Source organism: Bos grunniens, chromosome 17 (assembly GCF_055505025.1).
Source record: "Bos grunniens cultivar Pamir isolate PY7600 chromosome 17, Bosgru_T2T1.0, whole genome shotgun sequence".
NCBI lineage: Eukaryota > Metazoa > Chordata > Mammalia > Artiodactyla > Bovidae > Bos > Bos grunniens.
Window position 1 is genome coordinate 30,350,476 of NC_141181.1, and position 27,940 is coordinate 30,378,415.

The 27,940-nt window shown below is 39.3% G+C and overlaps 1 protein-coding gene across 4 annotated transcripts in view; it reads right to left on the bottom strand.

Annotated features, from left to right (window-relative positions):
* Window positions 1–12,917, bottom strand: part of INTU (inturned planar cell polarity protein) — a 93,791-nt gene extending 80,874 nt beyond the window's left edge. For 3 of the 4 annotated variants that reach the window (XR_015144295.1, XM_086346775.1, XM_086346776.1), the window contains exon 1: window positions 3,411–4,578. Coding sequence is in view for 3 of the 4 variants with exons in the window: in XM_086346775.1 (XP_086202901.1) it covers window positions 3,411–3,556 (146 nt within the window). In the remaining variant the exon portion in view is untranslated. Of the gene's footprint in view, window positions 1–3,410; window positions 4,579–12,633 lie in introns of those variants that run through there. The other variant, XM_086346777.1, reaches the window with a different exon arrangement.
* Between the last annotated feature and the right edge of the window lie 15,023 nt (window positions 12,918–27,940).

A 27,940-nucleotide genomic window follows, 5' to 3' on the forward strand; every position in this document is an offset into this window, starting at 1 on the left:
CATCATAAACCTAGCTACATACTGTTTCACTTTTTAATCGATATAATTTGATAAAAGAAAAATTAAAAGAAAAGAGAAGTCAAGGTTCAGAGTAGGAGAGAAAAAGGAAAATATTGTACTAAGCTGGATATTATTAATAATATATTGCACCACAACTCTGAATGAAACATTTTGATTCTTCACTTAGCACCTTCCCACATTAAAACCCAAGAAAAAGACAAATTTTGATATATCCAAGGAATTCTATTCAGAAACAAAAAGGAAAGAACTACATCTAAGTAACAAAATGAATCTCAAAATAACTATGCTCAATCCTATTCAGAAATAAATGGAGTCCTATTCTGAAATAAAAAGGAGAAAACTACATTTAGGCAACAATATGAATGAGTCTCAAAATAAGTATGCAGAGTAGAAGAAGCTAGACAAAAAAGAGAGTCCATACTGTATGATTTCATTTTTATAAAACTCTGGAAATACAAACTCATCTATCACTACAGAAAGCAGGTAAGTGGTTGTAAGGAGTGAGGCAGGCATGAGTAGTATTGGGGAGGCACACAGGGAAACTTCTGGAAGACAAGGATATGTTCATTATCTTGGCAGATGTATACATGTCAAAACTTATCAAATTGTGCACTTTAAATATGTATGATTTATTATATGTCAGTTACACTTCAATAAAGATGTTAAAATATCCCAGAAAAAAAATTTAAAGGACATATTTCTCTTCTCCAGTCAGTCTTCTTATTTTCAGTGGACATTCTTTAGCTTTTTATAGCTGAATTCTCCTTCTAAAGTATCCCTTTTTCTCCCCATCAGTCAAAGTTTTAAAACTCACAACAATAAACAATTCACTTTGAAAAATCAAAACTCTAGGTCAATTTTATGAAAACTGGTAACTTTGGCCAACACAAACCATGTGGCTTCAATGAGTAGGATAACTGTAAACCAAAGCAAAGAAACATGGAGTTATTGCAAGTAAAGTGTTTCTGTCATTTCAGGACTGAAAACTAGTCAATGGTTCCCTCAACCCAACCCACCCTCCAGTATTACCTCTGAAGCTTCCTCAGGGACTAGCCAATATGCCAGGTTAGGAGGTACTGCACTAATTTAAAAATTTCCTCTTAAAAGTACCTATTAAAAGTACTATAACCAGAATGTACCTTAAAGACATCTTCTCTAAAAAATGATAAACTTATTAATTCTGTATTGACAATAACTTGCAGCTCAAATTGGTTTTCAAAGCATGTCAGAAACAATGACAATTTTCAGAAAGAATATGCAGAAATTAACTGGAACCTTGAAAGTTCAGAACACTTTATGTGAATCAGTAAGTGGCGTAACTTCCTTAATAACCTCCATGTAGGCAATGAAAGACAACAAGCAATTCATCTCTTAGCTTTGATGAGAAAGCTTAGGTTCACATCCCTGCATCTTTGATCCGCATGTTCCAGTGTACTGTCCAAGCTGGGAAGGCCATCACTTGCACTGGTGACTCTGCACCTTAGGGAGGTAAATATCATAAGGAAAAAACCGACAGAAGCCTACCTGGTCAGGTCAGTATATCAACTTGTACGTTCTAAACACCAAGAAATGACAGCCATAAAATCTGTATCTTGGTAGGACTTGAAATGTAGACCAGCTAAACAGTTTACATTTGAGATTTCCTGTAGTCTTATTATTAGGATGTTAAAGATACTGGGACATATGGAGTGACCAGGAAATGACTGATACAGAAAATTTAAAGGCCATTAAAGAAAAAACTAAAATATAATACATATATACATGTATTCAGAATCACATTGCTGCTGCTAAGTCGCTTCAGTCATGTCCGACTCTGTGCGACTCCGTAGACGGCAGCCCACCAGGCTCCTCTGTCCCTGGGATTCTCCAGGCAAGAATACTGGAGTGGGTTGCCATTTCCTTCTCTAATGCATACATGCATGCTAAGTCGCTCCAGTCCTGTCCAACTCTCTGAATCACAAAATGCTTTGAAATAACACATTTTCTGACACAAGGTCCTTAGCTTGCTCACTTTCCAGGTAACAGGGCTAGCTCATTTATTTATTCATCAAAATCAAAACACCCCCTTTGAAAACAGGTCTCCTAAATTTCTCCACTGACAGCACTCAACTGTGTGACCTTAAAAAGATTATAGATGCTCTCTGGACTAAAAGTGTGTGATTCTAAGATGTAGAGAAACCAAGAGTTTGAATCTCACATTGTCTATGGCTCCAACAGCAAGACCAAAGAAGGTTCCACATAATCCACACTTCCCTTCAAGCAGCCTGGCTTGACAGCCATGAATTTTTAAATTATTTTTTAAATGACTACAGTAGAAGATTACACAAAGTATTTGATATTCTTTAATTTGCTCAAGTCTTCCAGAATATAATCTGTCCTCATTAAGCCTCTAGAACACATTTAAGCAGCCAGTAGTGATGGTTTTCTCCTCCTACTTTTTAAAGATAATGATAAAAATGTTTTACATACCTATGGGTGAAAATAACTGCCAAGTAACTGATACTCCTAAATACACATTAAAGACTCCTGTTATTTTACAATACATATAAAATGTCATTCTAAGAATGACTATATATGGCAGTCACTGATTGATGCTTTGGCACCAGAACAGTTTCACAGCTAGTTGTTTCAAGCAAACACTAATTACTTTAATTGACCTTTCCAAAAAGTTCTCAATCCATAGCAGCAAGGGATAAATGCCTTCAAAACTGAAGCAGCATTGGGTACTGTGAACAAAAATAACTTTGCATCATTTTTAGGGATAAGAAAGTAGAAAATAATACTTGAGATACTCTGTATTTAAAAATTACATTATGACACAAAACAGAAAACAAGAAAACCATGGAAGTTCATAGGAAAATACAGCAGAAATACCATCCCCCTCAAAGCTAAAATAAAGCAGAAACACCCCCAAAAAAGTTGAGAGCTTGTTCTCTTTGGTGAGGCTAGGGTTGATCTACTTTCTTTTATACATCTACTCAGTTTTATAACGGCAGAAAAACCTACATAACTTAAATAGCTGACCAAACTTAGAAGGTGTCCCTTCACTCTAAATACTGTTGAGATTAAAGTCACAAAGATCATGACACCGAAGCAAGAAGACACTGCGACAGAACAGAATTTTGTGAACACTCTAGCAGATTATACTCTGATACTAAACTCACCAAAGAGACCCTCCTCCTTAAAACCTACAATAACAAAGAATGTACAGTAACAGTCATTTCGGCTCACATCGCACAGCTGAAACCTGGTGCAAATAACCCCCACTTATTATAGAACCTCAAACACTTATTCTCTACCACGCCAACACTCTCGAAGTCTCCCCAGCCCACGTGTACACTTTCGGGACAGAAAGGATGGATTTAATTGTCCCTCTTCGAGAACCTTACTTAGAGTCTGTACTCGTAGAGGAGTATGAACCCGAGCCGCTGACCGGATCTTCAGGATCATAATCCTGACGATCTTCTTGTGATGAAGGCTCTCCAGGGAGTCCCTCTGGGCTCCGAACCGAACCGCACAACGGCAGAGACGCCATCAGCAGGGATGCCGCTGCTAAAAGCAGAGTAATTCAAACCCCGCATCTACTGCTTGCCGGCGCCGCCATGTTGCCTCCTCTCGGGAAGCGAGCGGGGCCACGTGACCACCAATCCTCAGCTGCAATTGGTGGCAGCTCAGGTTGCCAGGGAGACGGGGAAGCTTCTTGGAGAGAACTGAGATCCACTGAAAGGAGCCAATGAACTAAAAATTCTAGGACATCCGGGAAGAATGGAAGAAGCTAAAACTTAACCACTTACGCTCCCCGAAAGACACTCATTTGGAACAGCTTAACTTGCTAAAACTAGTGGAGGCCCACTGGGTTTTTTTTATTTTTCTTGCAGTTTGCACTTTGTTGCTACGCCGAAAGCCTGTCCAAAACCTTAGATGGGCTCCGCCTGGGTTTCCCTAGAGTAAAGGAAAACTACCTTCTACCTCTCTGTACGTGCTTGGAATGGACGCTTTTAAGCAATGCCATGTAGGTGTTAATGTAAATATGCGCCATTATTTCTTTGGTTTTCTTATTGTTTCACAGAAGTAAATATTTTCACAGTTCTTCCAAGCAGATGTTGTAGAGGTGCTTCAAATTGGTGCCAATATTGTGAAATCAACTGCGTGTTCATTTTCTAGCTGAAAATTTTATAATTTGATGAAGTGTTCTCATCACCGAAGTCGGAAGTGTACACAGGTAAAATTTACCTGTCTTTTGCGAATACTTGCACCAACTATTTTTGGAATGTACAAAATAATAGCACTTATTTAGATTCGGCCATTGCTCTAATTACTTGTTCTATTCATGGGTATATGAACATACATGAACTAAATTTCTCTATACAAAAATAAGGAAACTGAAGCTTAGAGAGGTGTTATTCATCTTGTTTACGATCACACGGGTAGCAGGAAACAAAGCCAACAAGAGCGAAGTCATTAACCATTAGATTATATGTACTCCTCAGCACCCAGTAATTCAGCTATTCAGTTCAGTTCAGTCGCTGAGTCGTGTCCGACTCTTTGTGACCCCATGAATCACTGCAAGCCAGGCCTCCCTGTCTATCACCAATTCCCAGAGCTTACCCAAACTCATGTCCATTGAGTCGGTGATACCATCCAGCCATCTCATCCTCTGTCGTCCCCTTCTCCTTCTGCCCCCAATCCCTCCCAGCATCAGGGTCTTTCCATTAGAGATGAGTAATTCAGTATTAGAGATCTATTCTAAGAAAATAAGAGCTGCAAATAAAATTTATAAAACTTATAAAAATAAAAAGCTGAAAGCAAGCTTAATGTTCAGCAAAAGGGTAAAAGTTAAATGTCTTTACATATAAAGTATGATCAATATTATGATGTTAATAGAAATGTTTTCAAAAGCAATGCATGGGAAAATGTTCCTATTATAGCTGTTAATTTTTTTAAAAGATCTTAATGTTATTTTATGATCTCAATGGATGAGGGCTGGGGATTCAACTTAAACTATATGGGTAGATGGTAGAGACTGAAAGATGAATGTGCAATTTATAACATATAGTGTACTGTGGTAAATACAGAGTTCTAATGGAATACCCAAAGGAAAACAAACTTGGGACATGTAGGGCCACAGCAGATTTCTTAGAGGAAGGCTTAACTTATCTTGTCATTACAGAATAGTATGTTCCAAACAGTGAAGAGTAGTGAAAGATGAGTCATCCCATAGCCCAGAGAGATATATGCATATATATTGCCCAAAAGAACCTGGGCAGTAGCCATTAAATATTTAAACTTTCAAGCTGCAATGTAGTTTCATTTGTCACATTAAATTATGTATATTTGAATATCCTAAGTTTAATGGTTTTAGGGTTAGGGTTAGACGCTTGCTCCTTGGAAGGAAAGTTATGACCAACCTAGATAGCATATTCAAAAGCAGATACATTACTTTGCCAACAAAGGTTCGTCTAGTCAAGGCTATGGTTTTTCCAGTGGTCATGTATGGATGTGAGAGTTGGACTGTGAAAAAGGCTGAGTGCCAAAGAATTGATGCTTTTGAACTGTGGTGTTGGACAAGACTCTTGAGAGTCCCTTGGACTGCAAGGAGATCCAACCAGTCCATTCTGAAGGAGATCAGCCCTGGGATTTCTTTGGAAGGAATGATGCTGAAGCTGAAACTCCAGTACTTTGGCCACCTCATGCAAAGAGCTGACTCACTGGAAAAGACTCTGATGCTGTGAGGGATTGGGGGCAGGAGGAGAAGGGGACGACAGAGGATGAGATGGCTGGATGGCATCACTGACTCGATGGACGTGAGTCTGGGTGAACTCCAGGAGTTGGTGATGGACAGGGAGGCCTGGCGTGCTGCGATTCATGGGGTCCCAAAGAGTCGGACACGACTAAGCGACTGATCTGATCTGATCTGATCTGAATGGTTTTATTTGTATTGATTTCTAAATTTGCTTTTTAATAATTGTTAACTAGCTATTGAATTTTGTTTTGCAGTTTATTTGTATTAATTTATAAATTGTTTTTATCTTATGAAAGAGCTGTAAAACACAGAGCTTATACCTGCTTATTTTAAATTAGAGTAAAGTTTGTCATCCCTGGAAATCTGTAAGTCTTTCCTGAAAAGAGAAGTCCACATACCACAAATATTAGAAAACAGGGGACTAGTTCATAAAGGGATAAATGGGTAAAGGGATGATGACAGAAAGAGATGGCACCTAAGGAACAGATGGAGAGATATGACCTTGCTCAACACCTCGTCTCTGAAGCTGGTACCCAGAGGAGGGTGCAGGTGTGGATGCTGACTTGCCAGTGGCACTCAGGAGGCTAAGGCAGTCTCCACGTGATGGTGTTTATTTTCTCTAGTAGTTAGAAGACAGTCTTGCCAGGTAAAAGTGATGGGGAAAGTAATGGAGTCAGAAGCCTCAAGAGAGTGGAGTCCGGAAAGAAAAGAAACATATTTCCATCAATATTGAGTACCCCCCACCCAAATAAAGGTGTATTACTTTTAAAATTAGAGATACTATTAAAAGGTGGAACTGCTATAATAGTTATATTGTGTTTCATCTTAAAACATACATATTCTCACCACAATCCCTAAGATTCCATTCTAAAATTAAAATGCTTTCAGTGCCTCTTTAATAAAGTTAGACTTTCCTCATTTTAAAAGCACCTTATTGGAAATTAAAAAAAAAAAAAAAGACATTTTAAATTTTAACAAAGGCGCTAGTGGTAAAGAACCCACCTACTAATGCAGGAGACATAAGAGACACAGGTTCGATCCCTGGGTTGGGAAGATACCCTGGAGGAGGAAATGGCAACCCACTTCAGTATTCTTGCCTGGAGAATCCCATGGACAGAGGACGTGGCAGGCTATAGTCCATAGGTTGCAAAGAGTCAGACATGACTTAAGTCCCTTAGCATGCATGCACACATTTTCTACTATAAATAACACTTCATTTTTTTCTATAAGCATCTGATAATTTCATACCCTGCTCATAAGTCACAATGCCACCCCATTAAACAGAGAATAAAATCCAAATTGTGGAGTCTCTAAAAACAATACCTTCCAGTTCTACAAATAACTGAGCACTAATATGGAATTAGAGACTTTATTTCCTACTATACATTAATCAAGTTAATCAAACTGTCGAACTTAACTAATTGACACATCTTAACTGAGATGCTTGTTAAACATACAGCTTTAGGATCCTACCCCACTTCAACAAGATCAGGATCTCCAGGGGAGGAGCCTGAAAAGCTCTGTTTTGAAAAGTAGCCCTAGTGATCCTCAAGTTAAAGGCAAACTTGGGAAAAACTGCCCTTAGCCTTCCTTTGGTTCTATGCTTCCTACTTACAGGCCCACTGACCATCTCCTAAACAGGAACCCATTCCCACCTCCTAGTTTTGAGCCTGGCAGCAGAACTCTCCCTGCCTTAGAAACAATCATGGGTTTAATCTTGAGTGAAAAATCTCTCCACACTTTACTTTTCCTACCTGTGAGTTAGGATATCGGTACCTATTTCACAGGACTGTTGAATCCAATGAGTCAATGCATGTAAAATACCTAACACGTAAAGTGTCAGATTTTTTTTAACTCTTCTGTAGATCATTTACTCACGCAGATCTCTCACTATGGAATGCTGCTTATCCAAAACACTACATTTTCCTTCAAGATCCAATTTCAAGTTGTACTTTTTGCAAGAAGTCTCCCCAGGCTCTTTTCCTACCTTAGTAAGAATTCCTCTTTCCACCTTCCCTTTATAACATATCACATAAAGTTCTAATTAACTGCCAGTCTGCCTAGTATCTAAATTATGTAGGAATACATCTATATTTGCTACCAAATGACAATTCCTAGAAGACATGACTTTTTTTTTTTTTCAGTCTTCTATCTTACATAAGGTTGAACCAGGGCAAGAAGTGTCACATAAAAGTATATCTTTAGGAAAAGTTCTTTCACACTAGGTAAGTATTTGAGTTATGTCAACTTAATTTCCATAAGTTTAATGAACAAAATTCCTCCCCCTCCCCAGAAAAAGTTTTCCCTTTGCCTGATCTTTCACAGAAGAAGAAATAATAGCAATCCTTTAAAATTCTTATTTAAAATTTGAGGGTAATCTGATTTCCAGATTTCTAACTTTATATATCATATTTAACTAAATTAATATTTGATACCATTAGATGTATTGGAGAGGATGAAGAATGGAAAAGAATTTTCAAGGACTTTGTAAGAATACTGACTTTGCAGAAAGACTCAAAAGATTTAGGTTCTTTTTTTTTTTTTTGGCTGCACTTGGAGGCTTGCCTGGTCTCAGTTTCCTGACCAGGAGCTGAACTCTGGGCCATAGAAGTGAAGCCCAAAATCCTAACCAGTAGGCTACAGGGAACTCCCAGGCCTAGGTATATTCTTATTTTCTGTTCCACTACAAATAGCCAGCCATCTTCTGAGGCCCAAATATGTTTAGTTTAATACATGAGACATCAGGTCCTTATTCCATTGATTACCATCTCAACTAGGCAAACAATACAATACTGACATAAAATACACCAGATAAGACCATAATTAAATATTTAGTATCTTTAGCAGGTTCAAGAGCTCTTTCCTAAATAGTAATATAAGCTAGCAATGAGAACTAAATGAAAATAGGGCCACAGGAGGTCATGTCCATTAAAAAAATTTTAATTGCAAGATAAAAACTCATGTAACAGAGGTCTATTAGGAACTAATTATATTGCCTTAATTGTGAAGATGGAAATAGTAATTCATGAGCTATATAGTAATACTGACAACCACAGTCATTTTAAAATCATGAATAATTAACTGGTAGACTCGGCAAAATAGCATTTTAAAACCTGAGACTACATAATGTGGAATTTTTCAAATTTGGGATAGATTCATAATACATAACATTTCAGCAATCTCATGTTTATAGAATTGCATTATGATGGAAAATTTCACTTTCCTGTATAAAAATTGAACTACCTATAAGAATGCATGGAATTTGTTCCAAGATCATGCATACTGCATCTGAACAATAATGGAATATAGATGAGAATCTAGAAGTGAGCATAAAGCTAACTAAAGTAGATGGCACAAAGCTGAACCCAAAACCCAGTTCACTTACTCCTACTATTCTCATTTCATATTTTCATTTACAAATTCTAACAAATTTGGTGAACTGTTCTACTGCCATAGATCAGTAGCTGACAATCAAAACAGGAATACACAGCAGCAAAAATTCTTAATGCCTGACAATCTGCTGATGAAGAAAAAAGTGGGAAACACATGAGATTTACAAAAACCATAGCTTCTAAATGAGCGTCAAGTACCCTCAGTAATATCTTTAGAAAGTCGCTATCTGTCAAACACTACAATAATAACAACTATGAAAATGCTTGATAATCCATAAGCGCCATGCATTCCCCAGTTAGGGGAGCCAGGTTCTCATCCTGATTCTGGGACTAATAACCAACTGACTGTGAACACAATCAATTTCTTCATCTGAAGACAGCAATAATAATCCCTGCCAACTATACAGGGTTGCTAAGAACTAAATGAGATAACCTTTGCAATTTAATGTCTTACATGTTAGGAAATAGAGCAGTGTGTGATATATACTGTATTTTCAAAGAGCTTTGATCTTACTGATTTTAGTTTTTACTTTTTGAATTTAAGAGGATATTTTATTCATCAGGATTATTATCTAATGGGACATCTTTACCCCTGAGACTTCTGGATAGTTGAAGTATTTTAAAGATGCTTATTTTGCTGTTGCCAATTTAGGTCATCAAACATTTTCAGAGATTCACATTTAGCTCACTTCCTTTGAAGCATCAAAATGCTGGCACTCTAGCCTGGACCAGAATAATACATTAGCCTTTAGGCTTTGGGCAAAAGTCACTTAGCTGAATTTTCTCAGAGTGTTTAGCAATAGGTATCCTTTTGTGTTTTGTTTTAATTTCTTAGGGATTACTTGTAAACAGAATTCTTTTTATTTCATAGAACTTTCATTTTATAGAGCATTTAAATATCACCTGAAGTTTACCCACCATTCTGTAAGGTGGATATATTACAGAATGAACAGGAAAGTATAGACAGGTTGTCTTGCCAAGTCCCACAACTATGTAGTATGTAAGAGAATAGGACTCCAAGGGAATGAGTAAATTGGAGTAACCTTGTGCACACATTTTTTTAAAATCTGCAAAATTTGAGTGCTAATATTATTTGGGTACTTCCTATAATCAAGATTGACACAAATATTTATTGATTTTATTTAAGTAAAATACCTGAGAAATGCAATAATGAAGCTTTGAGTCCCTGACTCAAACAACCTGTATGTAACTTTTTATCAAAAAACAGAATAGCTGAATATTTTTTGCCGAGCTATTGTTTCATTTTAATACTGACATATTTTGAAGCTAACACCTCATGCAGAGAAAAATTTGGCACTTTGCTTCAGTCTTTGTTTGGCTGAAGTATCTTTTTCAAAAGCATAGCAATTTAACGCTTTACATTTTGAAAACCATATTTACAATGGAAAATATACAAGTAATTAAAAAATAAACACTCAGAAGAATCATCCTTTAAGATGTAAAAATAGAATAGTCTTCTATTTTCTCTTGTCTATAAAATTTCTATGGCTCATGGCTACTGGTTTCTTTAATGCAACTGCTCAAATTTTGTGGCTATCTTACAAGGGATGTTTTAAAGGAAAAACATAAAAATTTTGTAAGACTGATATAAAAACATAGGCCATGCACTGGTCTAGAGCTTGAGAACTGTGATGATAAATGAGTGTAATTTAAAGGTTATCTGACTTCTCTAATTTCTATTATATTATGTCTCAACAAATCTTTGCATATACTAGCAAAAGACATTTGATTATACATAAACTTGTGTGAAAATCTATCTTCATTAAATGAAATAGAAACATCTATAGATGTCTGAAATTTTTAAATAAATCTGTTTGAAAACAAAAATAATGTATTGCAAAAGCAGAAAGATTTTCAGAGAATGTTAAAAATAGAGAATTATTAGCCATCATATTGACAAAGACACTTACAGTTTCAGATCCCATTGGTTCCTATAGCATGTGGGAGCAGTTATTTGTAATTCAGATAAAGTAGCTTTTCATATACTGAGCAGGTTTATTCCAGAAACACTCCACTACTTACTTCTGAAATAATCATCTCAGTTTTGATGGCTATAGTTTAAACATGCTCTTTTGTCCCGGTTCATTCAGACAGGTTTGTGCTTTGGATCCGAAAGCCTGTAGTGTTAGTCAGTTTGGAATTTTTTGGCACCTGACATTTAAAACATGAAGGAATTCTGTTGCATCAGAGTTTTAAGCATTTAAAACAAACAGTCCTCCTGACTTTATCAAAGTCATGCTGTGAATGAATTTCTAGTTAATACTTTGGGGGCTTATTCCTGGACTGTAATTTTATCAAATGCAGGGAGAATTGTCTTTGGGAATTTAGCAGAATCCCCTTTTAGTTGCTCATTTGATAATATTTTATTGTTTATGGCAGGGGCTCTCCAGGGGGAAGAAGAGAAGAAAACCAACTGTGGAAAATTGCAGGTTTCAGAAGACAGTTTTAAAATTGAAGAGACCCGATTTCTTCCTTGCACGATGTCTTTCTTCTTTACTCACACTTCTAACAGAACAGGATTTCTACAGCTCATATGGTTTTGTACAAAGACTTAAAAGGGTCACATGAAACGTTTGCAGATGAGAGAACTCACATAAGCCTCCCCCTGACAGTTACTTACTAAGCGCCACTTACACTTTCTCCCTACAAATGTATTCAAGAGATACTTTTGATATATTTCTAAAAGAGTTTTCCCCACATTATGTCTTACCAAGTCCAGGCTTTCCTAGAACTAAAGCAGCATTAGCTGCCTGGCCTTTCAACCATTCTCTCTTAATCTTAGAATGGAAAGAGAATTTGCTCTCCATGTGAATTCTTACTTTTTCTTCCATAAACCGCTTACCGTTACCATGGGATTTAATGTTTGTTAGTCCATTTTATATAAAGTTTAAGGTTAGACAAAGTAAATGACTACATTAGCAGTTTACCGGCAAGTTGGGATTCTCACCCTTCTGAGACGAGCTCACGTTTCTTTTGTGCAGTTATGTGTGTGGACGCGCATCCGTGAATCTATATGGGTCTGTGGTGGTGGCACGTAGAATTTAGAATTGTTAAAAAGTAGCTCCTTCTAATTCAGATCACAACCAAAATCCACACAAAACTCTCAGCTCTTTTTTTTTTTTTTTTTAATCCTGGAGAAAGTTTAGAGGTGTTGAAAGAGCAGCTTGGCTTTCCCCCTCCGTGTATAGTAAGAAAGTGATGTATTTTGCAGTGAAGTGGATAACCAGGTCCCGCGCGGAGGTAGACTCCCCGCGACCAAATCGGGTGAATCCGAGGCACCCGATTCTGGAAGGGGTGGAGGCTAGGACTCAACTCCCATCCGGAGGACCGCACGGAGAAGAATCCCAAAAGAGACGTTCCTGGCAAGACCCCGGAAGGAAAGGTCGCCCCTCCCCTCGCCATCCTCCCCGGGAACGAAGGGAGGTCTTTCGCCGAATACCCCGGCCCAGCACTGACCTGTGTAAGAGGACGCGCTGCACAGAGTCCAGGTCCTCCAGGCTGTGGGCGGCAGGTTTGGGGATGCTGGCCCTGCCCACCTGAAACATGCCCACTGCAAACAATCGCTGCAAAGGCGCACAGCAGGTATTAGGCGCAGAGGTCGGCGAGGTCTCTCCCGGGGCGCTCGAGGCGCCGCCTGCCTGGGGCACGGCTCGGGCCGCCGCCGGGAAACCGAGAGCTGAAGGAAAAGGCTGCCCGCTTCCGTTGCGAAAGAACCTGGGACTGAAGGGCTGAAGTGTTAGCGAGCGCCCTCCCTCTCCTTCGCCCTCGGGCCAAGCTGCGCGGATCTCGGAAACCCCAGGGCCCGCGGCCGGACCGCCCCTGCGCCGGAGGACCCGGGCAGATGGGCGCTCTGTCGGCCGCCACCCCACCTGGGGCTGACCAAGTCCGGGGCGCCCCGCTTCCCTGTCTGGGCCCCTCGCCCCTCCCGCTTGATCGAGCTCTCAGCAGGGTCCCGAGCGCCCGCGGCGAGCCGTCGAGCGTCTCCAGCCCCGCGCCCGAAGCTGCGCTCTTTCGCCGCCTAGTGCTCTTCAGTCTTCCTTCTCGGATCGCAAGGCTGTCCCAGGCGAGGGACATCCGTGTCCACGCACCGCCCCCAAGAAGCTACCACCTGCAGCTTGGAGGGCCAAGAACAGGAAGAGTAGAGGGGCCGCTGAGGGGCTCGGAGGCATGAACTGCTCCGAGGGAGGCCAGAAAACGAGTAAGGGAAGCGAGTTGGGTAACCGTTATTGGTGGGAGTTTACATTCTGACTAAAAAGACCAGTTACATTCCTTCATCCAGGTCATCGTATACGTTATTACTTGACATGTGCCAAACTGAATTTTAGTCTTTGGAGATACAACGATAAATAAAAAATAGTGGCTGCCCTGCCTAGTATAGACCCTTTATTCTCTTTTTGGAGTCCATTTGCTTTAAAAATACACTTGACATTAGAATATAGTGTCTAGGAGAAAATCTAGATGACCTTGGGCATGTAATGACTTTTTAAATATAACACCAAAAAGCAATCTATGAGAGAAATAATTGATAAAGTGGACTTCATTAAAATTAAAAACTCCTCTGCAAAGGTGCTGTCAAGATAATGAGGGAAAAAAGGCCAACACTGGGAGAAAATGTTTGCAAAAGACATCTGAAAAAAGATTGTTGTTCAAAATATACAAAGAACTCTTAAAACTCAACATAAGAAAAGAAGCAAACTGATTTTTAAAGATGGGCAAAAGACCTGAACAGACACCTCACCAAAGAAGAAATTTAGTTGTCAAGCAAGGTATGAAAAGATGTTCCACATCATATGCCATTGTGTATATTAGGAGCTCTGTCACCTCCAACTCTTTGTGACCCCATGGACTGTAGCTCATCAGGCTGTTCTGTCCGTGGAATTCTCCAGGCAAGAATGCTGGAGTGGGTTGCCATTTCGTTCCCCAGGGGATCTTCCCAACCCAGGGATGGAACCCTGGTTTCCCACATTGCAGGCAGACTCTTTACCATCTGAGCCACCAGGGAAGTCCTAATTAGGGAACTGCAAATTAACACAATGAGATAGGGCTACACATCTGTTGGAATGTCTAAAACACAAACACTGGCAACACTATGCTGGTGAGGATGCGGAGCAACATGAGTGTTTGTTCACTGCTTATGGGAATACAAAATGGTACAGCCACTTTGGAAAAATACTTCAGCAGTTTCATACAGAATTAAACCTACTTTTACTACACAACCCAGCAGTCACATTCCTTGGTATTTACCAAATGAGTTGAAAACTTGTTCACACAAAAACTTGGAACAAGGATGTTTATAGAAACCTTATTCATAATTGCCAACACTGGGAAGCAACCAAGATGTTCTTCAGTAGGTGAAAGGAAAAACAAACAGGGTACATCCAGACAATGGAATAATATCTAGTGTGAAAAATAAATGAGCTGTCAAGCCATGAAAAGACATACAGGAAGCCTAAGTGAGAAGCTAATCTGAAAAGGCAAAATACATTATGATTCCAACATATGGCATTCTGGAAAAGGCAAAATTATGGAGACAGTAAAAAGATTGGTGACTGCCTGAGGAGGGAATAAATAGGCAGAGCACAGAAGATTTTTAGGGCAGTAAAGTATTCTGCACGATATTATAATTGTGGATAAATGGAGAACACGCTGGAAAATGTAGTTTGAGTTGAAAGATACTACTGATTGCAGATTACAGATATAAAGAGTAATAGATTAATTTTAAGACATAGAATTATTAAATGGGGCTTAGCTTTTCATTGTAGGATTTCCAAATGTCATTATCTGCAGGATTTTTCTGTTGGATCAGTGTCTTGAATCCTGGCTGCCGGTGTTTTGGGAGCCAAGTGAATGAAGAGGTGAATAATGAAGATCTCATCTCTTAACATACATTGACTTCTACTTAATCCTTCTGTTTTGAGTAAGGTACCTCAGTTCTGCCCTACACTCTGCCTAGTGGCCTTGAGTCCAAGAGTTTCAAGAATCTGAAAATGTTCATATCTTTTAATTCAGAAATTAATCCCAAGGAAATGATAAAAAATGAAGATCATAATGTTCATCATACTATGTTACCACAGCAAATATATTAAAAGTATAGATATCCAAAATTAGTGTAACTTAAGTAGGTTAAAGTCTATTCATACAGTGAACTAATGTGTATTTATTAAAATGAAATTTAAATAGAATGGTTAATGACATTCAGTTAGGAAATTGAATGCATATTCACCAAATCTTAAAAATGGTTACATCTGGAATTAGAATTGAGTGACTTTTATCTTCTCCTTTATGCTTTCTGTACTTTTTTCAGAATGTAAAATAGCAAATATATATTACTTTTAGAATCGATGTATTCAACTATAAATATATAAAAAGGATAATTTGAAATTGGCATTCTGCAAGTGAAAATTTTCTATTATTATGTTTTTTAGACTTCCATTCTCAGATATACATGTCATTTTGAAACACTGTATCATTTAAGGATACATGGTAACCTACTTTTTAAAGAAATCTCATTATAAATCTGTTATATACAGAAGTTATTTTGTAACTATTTTGGGTAATTACTATTTCACTTTAAGTTTTTACTAATTAATCTTTTGTTTGAAAGGGTTAGATAACTTTTCCTTCCAATTTTAAATTTTGTGAAAAGCCTATGATGTTATAGATCACTATTCAGTTGTGTTTTCATTATAAGTCTGGATTTTACATGTGTAATATTTTCTTAAAGTGAGCTATATCTAGAGCTACTTGTTTGCCCTTTGAAGCAAAAAGCCTTCTCTGGCTGATAGCAGAAGAGGGAGTTAGAGAGATTGGCATGAGAAGAATATACAGGACTTCACCAATTTGGAGATGGAGAGGGCTATATGAGAAAGGCCTCTAAAAGCAGAAAGTGGTCCATGCCTGCCTGCCTGCAAAGAAATGGAGATTTCTACAACTACAGAAAACTAAATCCTGCCAACAACCTGAACCAAATTGGGAGAGGGTTTTTCCTCAGATCCTGCAGATAAAATCTTAGCCCCGCTGAAACTGATTTTGCCTTTGTGAGACCCTAAGTAGAGAATCTAGTGGAGCCCTCCTGGACTTGTGACCTGTGGGTATGGTGAGCTAATAAGTGGGTGTTGTTTAAGGCCACTAAGTTTGTGGTATTTTTTATGCAGGAACTATTTGCATAATAGAAAACTAGTACAGAGTGTTTTTAAGATTGGTTATGGGAAATTGTTTATGGAACAACTAGTCCCATGGGTCGGAATATCTCTAGCTGTGCTTGGCAGCTCTGAGGCAGGCATGGTTTCCAAGACACCACACTCTATGGCATTCTCTGGTGCCTCTTCCATCTCACAAACTCCCTCAGGCACTTAATAACTTCAAAGGTCCAAAAGACCATCATGCAGGGCAGAGATTGTTTTATCCAGTACAGCTTCTGAGGTCAGAATTAGGACAAGTAGACTTTTCTAATACCGAAGTAGATTTATACTTTATACCACAAGTTGGGTTCCTTGAGAAACTGCCTCTGAGATGAGATGGAGATCTCCATGTAGGAGATTTATAGGGAAGTGTTCTTAGAATCAACAACCATAGGGAGAGTGAAGGGAGCAGGACTGGGCAGAGTGAAAAGCTGAACTGTTATACCACCTCAACAAAAGCCTCAGCCTATTCCATGGGCTTGATGTGAGACAGTGTCCTGAGTTGAGGCAAAAGGGAAAAAACCTTTGTATCCTGGTATCAGTTCAACCTAGAAAAGAGGTGTCATGTTGGGCACAGTGACTCTCTTCAGCTGAGGACAGTTCCTCAAGTGAGATGCAACTGAAAGGCTCACCTGTTGACATTCCCAGTGGGATCAGGAAGGGGTGCCTCCATCCTAAAAGGGGCAGAGAGGGTGCAGAGAGGAGAGGAATTGGAGCGGTGCACCATAGCATTTAGTGCAATATAAAAAAAGACTCACCATAGTGAGGAGGCTCTTTGTCATTGAGGGAGTTTATCAACAGAGCTTTCAGGACCTGGCAAGGATGCTGCACAGTGGAATTCAACACTGAACAGAAAAGTAAAGTGGATTGTGAGTGTCTGGAGAATTTCCAAACTCTTTCCTTCTCTAACATGCCTGGTTGCTTCAGTTGTTCGTGCCAGCCCTGCTCTCCCCTGGCAGTTCTTAGGTGGTGACTGTGTGTGGATACTCTGCCTAAGGAAAAAGATAACAACGTGGGTGAAAGCATGGAGTGGAGTCTTAGTAATTGGCTGCCTTTGACATATCAGACATGATTTTGTCTTTCTACATCCCAGAACAATATATATACAGGATGTCTAGAGTTTTAAAAATTACAGAAGCATCTTGATCTACTCTTTACTCTCTACCTAGAGAGATAAGCTTTCTTCAGTCTTCTTTCAGTTTCTCATCATTTAGGAGGATCTTTTAGTCTAAAGATAGATTGAAGTTATTATTAATAGTCTGAAGAGTTTTGTTTGCTGAGTAAGGTGCTTCTTTATGAAAAACTTGAGGGACCACTATTGTACCAGAAAATAGAGCCAAAAACAGACTGCAAAATCCTTGACCACAGAAGACACCAGAATGATGCGTTCCTCAGCAGGAGAAATTTGGAATAAGTGAGGACTGAGGAAGAGAAATAGGACTTCTGAGTACACACTGGCCCATGTAACATAGGTAATTAGTGTTTCGTACTATCTGAGCCTTAAATATGTTTATGATTGAACTCAGGTAAGATTGTGTTCTTTCTGCCAATGATCTGTACCTGTTTTTTACACTCTTCCAGACACTGTGAGGGCTCGATGACAAGGTTATAACAATTTAACACTTCTGACTTTTTGTCATGCACATCATTCACTTAACAACAAATTATATATACATAGGGCTTCCCTTGTGGCTCAGATGGTGAAGATTCCATCTGCAATGCGGGAGTTCTAGGTTTGATCCCTGGGTTGGGAAGATCCCCTCGAGAAGGGAAAGGCCTAGAGAATTCCATGGACTGTATAGTCCATGGGGTTGCAAAGAGTCAGACACGACTGAGCATCTTTCACTATATATACATATAGCTGATTCTCGTTGTTGTACAGCAGAAACTAATACAGCGTTGTAAAGCAATTCCTGTGTTATCATTAAGAATGCTTCTAAAACCCTCTATCACTTGGCTCCTGTTCCATCTTCCTAACCAGTGTAGGGGTGGGGGTTGGGGATCTTGTTTGGTTTTAAGCCTCCCATAAGACCAGGGGTCCTGGTCACTTTCTCAGGAATTGGCTCTTAACCCTGGCCCTCCAGGCTCTGCCCTGTCTCGTCTCTTCCCACTTCTGTTCCACTGGCATTTAACAGGAGTACTTACACCCTGTTAATCTGATTCTCTACTGATACACCTTTGCCATTTCCCAGGTCACTGAACCGACATTCCAGCTTTTTCATCCTGATACTTATTAAATGTGTGAAGTGATGGATAGATAGAATGATAGGTAGGTGGATCAAGTTTTATTTGCCCAGATCTGAATCCTTTCTGAATGTAAATCCTTAGAACAAAATAGGGAAGGGCTGTTCCACCAACTCCTCTCCCTGCCATGTAACCACTTCTTCAGAAGAGCTGCAGTCAACTGAGTGGCATTGAGACCTCTGGTGACACCCCTAAATTTTTGAGTTGGAAGATACAACTCAGTCATAGAATACAGGAATGTGTTTTGAACACTCTCTTGGATTCTGTGTGATTGTGTCAACTGGTGACAGTGGTATAGTTTAATAATGGATTGTATCAACTTTCATTGAACCTTTGAGGGCATCACACAGATAAAAGTGAGGTGAGCCACACACTTGTGTGGGATTTGGGAGTAGACAGTTCAGTTCAGTTCAGTTGCTCAGTCGTGTCCGACTCTTTGCGACCCCATGAATCGCAGCACGCCAGGCCTCCCTGTCCATCACCAACTCCTGGAGTTCACTCAGACTCATGACCATCAAGTAGACAGAAGTGCTACAAAACCTCTGTGCCTTTTTCAGTACCTTTTAGTTTGTCATGACCCAAATATAAATAATGACATAATGCAGTGGTTAAAACAGAGATGATGTGTCCACATAAATGAGAGTTAAGGAAGTGAGATGAAACCTGAAAGGAAATCAGGCAATGGCTGCATAGAACATCAGTGTACTGACCTCAGTGGGCTAAATGGAATTTAGAACACTTAAACAGATGTTTTCTGTAAGGGAAAGACAGCACGATTTATTTAAGATTATTACATCTGGCTCATATTTATTTGGGGGGACATATATGAATGAGGACATACAGACATGATACATAATCTGTTTTATCATTCAAAAAGTCTGCATGATATTTCCCAGTGATATGAAGGGATAAAGTGATGAGGGGGTAGGCTACTTAAAAGATGTAAAGAATAGTATTAAAAACATAAAACAAAAACTCTCTGGCAAGAGGACTGTGAATAGTAGGGGCCTCCAAAACTGAAGAAGGTAGGGCTGGACAGGCTTAACAATTTATAAATAAGGAAAGCATGTATGGACAGTGACATCTTTATACTTGAAAATATCACTTGTCACTAAGCTATTTTGGCAATTCTAGTTATTATGGGATAAACTATAAGATCTTGATAACTATATGCATGGATAAAAATAAGGGATATTTAATTTCAATAATGGAAAAGACATGAGAAATTAATCCACATTTAGATATATCCATGTGTATCAGTTACATACAGAGCCAGGAGAGGGACCTGAGAGTCAGTTAAGATATAATCTCAATGTGTATAGTGTAGAAATTCAAGATTTTAAACAAAGTAATGATCTTGGATACAAGATTAAGGCTATTATCAACCTTAGGTCAAAGACATTTGTACAGCAGCATTCCACATACAGTTTTTGATGATATCCTATGTTTAAATCATAAGGAAATCAGAAAATGCTTCCAAAGAAGAACTTTAAATGATCCTAAAGATGGGTACGTTGAAAGTCCATAAGGGATTAGAATCACAGTCTGAAAAGAATGACCAGGAAATGTGATTTATTGTCTTGTTTTCTAGCTTAGGTGGTAAAGAGTCCACCTGTAATGTGGGAGACACCAGTTCGATTCCTGGGTTGGGAAGATCCCCTGGAGAAGGGATAGGCTACCCACTCCAGGATTCTTGCTTGGAGAATTCCATAGACAGAGGAGCCTGGCAGACTACAGTCCATGGGGTCACAAAGAGTTGGACACAACTGTAGGTTTTCACTTTCAAACCTATAGAAAAGTTGGAAGACCAATGCAATGAACACTCATATGCTTTTTGCTTAGATTGAATCAATTTGCATTTTTCCACATAGCATATTGAAAAGCAGAGACATTACTTTGCCAACAAAGGTCCATCTAGTCAAGGCTATGGTTTTTCCAGTGGTCATGTATGGATGTGAGAGTTGGACTGTGAAGAAAGCTGAGCGCCAAAGAATTGATGCTTTTGAACTGTGGTGTTGGAGAAGACTCTTTTGAGAGTCCCTTGGACTACAAGGAGATCCAACCAGTCCATTCTAAAGGAGATCAGCCCTGGGTGTTCTTTGGAAGGAATGATGCTAAAGCTGAAACTCCAGTACTTTGGCCACCTCATGAGAAGAATTGACTCATTGGAAAAGACTCTGATGCTGGGAGGGATTGGGGGCAGGAGGAGAAGGGGACGACAGAGGATGAGATGGCTGGATGGCATCACTGACTCAATGGACGTGAGTTTGAGTGAACTCCGGGAGTTGGTGATGGACAGGGAGGCCTGGCGTGCTGCGATTCATGGGGTCGCAAAGAGTCGGACACGACTGAGTGACTGAACTGAACTGACATTCATACTCTGTTTTTCCAAATCATTTGAAAATAAATTGCAGACAGATGTTTTATTTCTAATACTTTAGGGCATTTTCTTTCATAACTGCAATATTATTATCAAAATATTACTGATACACCAATGAGTATTATCAATAAATGGGCCATATTCCAAATTTCCAGCTGTTCAATAATATTTCAGTAGCTTAAAAAAACAGAAGCCAATCAACAATTGTTGCATTCAGTTGTCATGTCTCTTTAATATTTTGTCTTGAACACACTATCAGTCTTTCTTGTGGGGGCCTTGACTTGACTTTTATGAAGAGTCCAAGTCAGTTATTTTGTAGAATGGTCCACAATTTGCATTTATCTCATAGTCTCCTCATGACTGGCATCAGATTAAACATTTTGATATGAATACTACATAGGTGATATTGCTTTCAATGCATGGCATTGGAAGGCATATAATGTCAATTTGCCTCAACTTTGGTGATGTAAAGTTTAAACATTTGGTTAAGGTGAAGCTTGTCAGAGCTCTCCTCTATAAAAGTAAATATTATTCCTATTCATAATCAATGAACAATCTTTGGAGTGTTGTCAGTGTTGTATTCCCCAATGACTTTTTAACCAGATGTTTCAGCATTCATTGATGATCCATATTTATTTTCTCATTCTTTCATTGCTCCTTCACTTACTAACTGGCACAACCACCCTTTTAAGGATTACTATGGTCTTGCAGGTTCTTTTTATGTATAATATATTATAATCCTCTCTACAACTATTCTCTTTGATGCTCAAATTGTTCTAGCTCCCGTGTTCCTTAGAATGTCTTCAATTTTTAAGGATTCCCTGTTTTCTGACATAATAGGATATGCCAGACCCACCTGTACCTTCCTTGCTCCAAACTTATAATCAGCCATTTGTCAAAGGAGTCTTTCTTTTTTTTAAGTGTGGAATAATATTTAGACACTTAGATCTAGATGCTGGTTCTCTTATGCTTCTGTACATCTTGTGAATGATGCAGTAACTGCCCTTTGCTCTGGATGGTCTTTACAAAGATGTTTGTGTAGTTAGTGAATAGTCGTAGAAGATATGCCTTCTCCAGAGCCAAGGACAGGTTTGTTTCCTGTCCAGTATAGTAAAGATAATGTCTTTCTCTGGGGCAAATGCCAGACAGCCTTCGCATTCTATAAGATTCAGATTACCTAAGTTCAGTGTCCATCTGTAATAGAACCCCCTGCATGTCCTGATACCACCTGGTTCTTTTCACATTGCCCGTGGAAATTGGGGCTGGGCAGCTGGCACAAATGGTGACTCTGTGCTTAGTGGCTCAGGTGTGTCCGACTCTGCGACACCATGGACTGCAACCCACCAGGCTCCTCTGTCCATGGGGATTCTCCAGGCAAGAAAACTGGAGTGGGTTGCCATGCCCTCCTCTAGGGCATCTTCCCAATCCAGGGATCGAACTCAGGCCTCCCACATCGCAGGCAGATTCTTTACTATCTGAGTCACCAGGGAAGCCACTGCCGTTTCTATGAATAATGGAGTCCTTGGCTGACCCAGAACTTCCTTGTATTCTGCTAGCATTCATGAAGCTCTGGCAGATTGGTTTGTTGGGTTGCAAGCAGGATAAAACCTCAGACCCTGAACAGTTTTTAACATTGAGAAACAGGTGTGTTCACTTAGCTTCTATGTCCTTCCAATGGAGATAACTAGAAAATATATATTTTTTAAAAATTTGTTTTGATATACTGTATGGGCTGTGTTTAGTCACTCAGTTGTGTCTGACTCTTTGCACCCCCATGGACTGTAGCCTGCCAGGCTCCTCTGTCCATGGGGATTCTGCAGGCAAGAATACTGGAGTGGGTTGCCATGCCCTCTTCTGGGGGATCTTCCCAATCCAGGGATCAAGCCCAGGTCTCCCTCATTGTAGGCAGATTCTTTACTGCCTGAGCCACCAGGGAAGCCCATGAATACTGGAGCAGGTAGCCAATCCCTTCTCCAGGGGATCTTCCTGACCCAGGAATCAAACCAGTGTCTCCTGCATTACCAGCTGAGCTACCAGGGAAGCCCCTTTGAAATACTAATACCTCCTATTCCAAAACCAGGCCCCAAGTTTCTTCCTTTCCATATATACATCTCCTTTCTCCCATAGAGAGAACCTCATTTCCCCAAATACTCATTCCTTTGCTCTTTCCTATAATTCGTATAAATTTTAATTAGAGTTATGATGCCAAGTCCACTACCAAAGCCAAACATTTGAAGTGAAGTTCAATATTTGCTTGCAGTTCTTTTTGTCCTTAAAAGTGTGTCACCTAAGGATAAGGTCAGATTACTGTAAAGATACTTTAGTTCTTTTTCTATAATTATGTCATCAATTCAAAACATACTTCATTTATTTTTATTAGAATTCAACTTTGGAGTTACATAATAATCAATATGTCAATGTTCAATGACATATTCAATGAGGCTCCTAAGGATGGCCATCTAGATGGTTCCTTATTTTTGCTATTACCAGTAAGGCCACATTTAATAAACTTTTGCAGGTGTATCTTTAGGGTAAATCCCTAGAAGTGAGAATGCTGGAACAAAGAATAAATGCTTGCACAGTTTTGGTAGATGTTGCGTTTCCACTGAGTGGATTGTATCATTTTTCCCTGTCAACCACTGAAAAGTTTGAGAATGCCTGCTTCTTCATCAGTTCAAGTGTGTAGTGCAAACCTCCTAAATTTCTGCCAATATGAGAAGTAAAAAAATGGCATCAGCATTTTGCATTTCTCTCTTTTGTTTCAGTGTTTGTTTTGGTAATTACCTTTTATTGGAGTATAGTTCCTTTAAACATTGTGTTAGTTTCTACTGTACAGAAAAGTGAACCATCCATATGTATACATATATCCCTTTCTTTTTTGGATTTCCATCCCATTCAGGTTACCATGGAGCACTGAATTGCATTTCTCTTAAAAATGAAATTATTCATCTTTTCATATGTTTAAGAGTATTTTTCTTTTTAAAAAAAATTGTCTGCTCCTATATTCCAATTTTTCTATTGGGGTTTTGGTCTCTTTTCTCTTCTTCTGAATTTTTCAAAAAGTTTTTTTTCCCTTATAGTTTTATACTGAGGAATAATCAACATGGGATAAACAGTACCTGTTTAGAATATACTATTTTTGAGCTTTAACATATGTAATGAACATACTGATTCCCTTGCATCCTTTGTAATCCATCTCCTTTTCCTCCCTCACTCCCATCCCTAAGCAAGCTCTGACCTCCTTTCTGTCATGACAGATTCATATTCTACCAGATTCCACATTTCAGGCTTCTCCACTCAGGCTTGGGGGAAATAAACTATTCCCAGTGCTGTGTAAACTCTGAGGATTGTTCCATCTGCTCCTTTCCAGTGGTTCTTTCTCTGGCCTCAGGAGGTTGCTTCACATGCATGTTCTTACCAGAGCTTAGCTGAAGACTCAAGAGGAGTCCTCTTTAGTTCTCTAGCTGCACAGCCGTCTCCTGCCCTAGCAACTTCTTCCTCTGTGGTGCTCTGCCCCACCCTAACCTCCTCCAAATTCTGTCTCCTCAACTCAGTGGTGACAGCCTGGCTCTGAGTTCCTCCTCCCTCTTTTGTGGCCTGGAAACTCTCTCCAGGCAGAAAGCTGGGGCCATCAAAGGCATCGCTTCATTTGTTTTGCTTCTCTCGTGCTGTGCTGCCTGTGATTCAGTGTCTAAAAACCATTCTTTCAAGTGTTTTGTTTGTTTTTTCAGTTAAGATGGGAGCGTATTCTAGTCTCTGCTACTTCATTGTGGTCATGGTCTTCATGGTGGGGACAGTTTTTTTTCCTTTAGCTTTTAGGATTTTTTTTTAACATGTTAAATCAGCCCTTTGTATATGACATCTATTCAAACATTTTCTTCTGGCTTGTCATTTATCCTTTGACTTTGCTTATGGTATTTAGTCTTTTTGTTAATGCAAAAGATTTTTCTCTTTAGGCAGTCAAATTTACTTAACATTATCATTAGTTGCATCTGCATTCCTAATCATTTTTAGAAAGTTTTCCCCATGTTCTGATTATAAGGGAATTTATCTGATTTTTCTACTATTGTAGGGTTTCTTTCTTTTTTTTCTTTCATACTTGATTGGTCTTTAACCATTTGGACTTTATTCTCATGTATGGTGAGAGGTGTGGATCTAATTTTCTTGTTCAGTTGCTACATCATATCTGACTCTTTGCAACCCCCTAGACTGCAGCACGCCAGGCCTCCCTGTCCTTCATCATTACCAGAGCTTGCTCAAATTCATGTCCATTGAGTCGGTGATCCCATCCAACCATCTCATCCTCTGTTGTACCCTTCTCCTCCTGCCTTCAAACTTTCCCAGCAACAGAGTCTTTTCCAGTGAGTTGGCTCTTTGCATCAGGTGGCCAAAGTATTGGAGCTTCAGTTTCAGCATCAGTCCTTCCAATGAATATTCAGGGTTGATTTCCTCTAGGATTGATTGGTTTGATCTCCTTGCAGTCCAAGAGACTCTCAAGAGTCTTCTCCAGCACCACAATCGAAGGCGTCAGTTCTTTGGCTCTCAACCTTCTTTATGGTCCAAACCTCCCATCCATACATGGATGACTGGAAAAAATCATAGCTTTAACTATATGAAACTTTGTTGGCAAAATGATGTCTTTGCTTTTTAATATGCTGTCTAGGTTTGTTGTAGCTTTCCTTTCAAGGAGCAAGAGTCCTTTAATTTCATAGCTACAGTGATTTTGGAGCCCAAGAAAATAAAATCTATCACTGCTTCCACTTTTCCCCCAACTATTTGCCATGAAGTGATGGGATCAGATGCCGTGAGCCTAGTTTTTTGAATATTGAGTTTTAAGCCAGGTTTTCACTCTCCTTTTTCACCCTTATCAAGAGGTTCTTTAGTTCCTGTTCACTTTCTGCCATTAAAGTGTATCTGAGGTTGTTGATATTTGTCCTGGCAATCTTGATTCCAGCTTGTGATTCATCCAGCCTGGCATTTCGCATGGTGTACTCTGCATATAAGTTAAATAAAAAGGGTGACAACATGCAGCCTTGATGTACTTCTTTCCCAGTTGTGAACCAATCAGTTGTTCCATGTAAGGTTCTAAGAGTTGCTTCTTGACCTGCATACAGGTTTCTCAGAATATAGGAAATAGGTAAGATGGCCCAGTATTCTCATCTCTTTAAGAATTTTCCAGTTTGTTACAATCCACACAGTCAAAGGCTTTAGTACAGTCAATGAAGCAGAAGTAGATTTTTTTTTTCTGGAATTCCCTTGCTTTCTCTATGATCCAACGAATGTTGGCAATTTGATCTGTGGTTCCTCTGCCTTTTCTAAACCCAGCCTGTTCATCGGGAAGTTCTTGGTTCAGTACTGCTAAAGCTTAACTTGAAGGATTTTGAACATAGCCTTCCAACATGTGAAATGAGTGCAATTGTCTGGTAGTTGAACATACTTTGGCACTGCCCTTCTTTGGGATTGGAATGAAAACTGATCTTTTCCAGTCCTGTGGTCACTGCTGAGTTTTCCAAATTTGCTGGCATATTGAGTGCAGCACTTTAACAGCACCATCTTTTAGGATATGACATAGCTCAGCTGGAATTCCATCACCTCCACTAGTCAGTCATGTATTACTAGGATAAATCTAATTTGATCACAGTGTACTATTTTCTTATTATGGTTTTAGGTTCTGTGTTGCTCATATTTTATTTAGAATTTTGCGTTAAAATTCATAAGTAAGATTGGCCTGCAATATTTTGTCCTGTTTTTATCATATGTGAATATCGTATGTGGATATACTTACTTTGTAGAAAGAATCTGGGGGATTTGCCTCTTTTCCTATGCACTGTGGGTGCTTAGTCACTCAGTTGTGTCTGACTCTTTGCGTCCCCATGGACAATAGCCCACCAGGCTCCTCAGTCCATGGGGATTCTCCAGGCAAGAATACTGGAATGAGTTGCCATGCCCTCCTCCAGGGGATCTTCCCAATCCAGTGATTGAACCCAGGTCTCCCGCATTGCAGGTGGATCCTTTACCATCTGAGCCACCAGGGAAGCCCTAGGAATTACCTGGTCTTTGGTGTTTTGGGTAGAATTTGCCTGCTAGAAATCATCTGTACTTGGTGCTGTCACATGCAGTAGTCCTGTAATAACTTTTACTGTTTTTTTTCTATACACTTTTTAAAACATTCTATCTGTTATGGAATCAATTTAGTACCTTGCATTTTCCTGGGAAATTATCTAGTTCATTTTCTTACATAGTAATCTCACATGACTTAAAAATATCCTGTTTTAATGGTTATTTCTCTTTTATAATTTCTTACTTTGTGGAAGCCTATTTACATTTACTGCCATGTCTCAAATGTTTGGTTTCAACTCTGTCCTTTAATGAACACCTAATGGCACCCCACTCCAGAACTCTTGCCTGGAAAATCCCATGGATGGAGGAGCCTGGTAGGCTGTAGTCCATGGGGTCGCTAAGAGTCAGACACGACTGAGCGACTTCCCTTTCACTTTTCACTTTCATGCATTGGAGGAGGAAATGGCAACTCACTCCAGTGTTCTTGCCTGGAGAATCCCAGGGACAGGGGAGCCTGGTTGGCTTCCGTCTATGGGGTCGCACAGAGTCGGACACGACTGAAGCGACTTAGCAGCAGCAGCAGCATTCTTTGATTGGTGACAGTATTTCATTCCTGACAACCGCACCATCACAGTAAAACCACAATTATTAAAAAGTATTTCTGTGAATTTTAATGGGAAAATGATAATATATTTCATCTCAACTCAAATAACCAAACACTTTTCACAGATAGAAAAAAATATAACAATTGAATGATGCGAGTGATATAATAAACAAAATTTGGAAGTAAGTAAATTGAGATTTTACATAAAAATAAAACAATGAAGAGTTCTCATATTTTCCAAAAGAGAAGGAGATGATTTGATAGTGAGTGGTGGAGGAGGGTGTGAGAGATTCA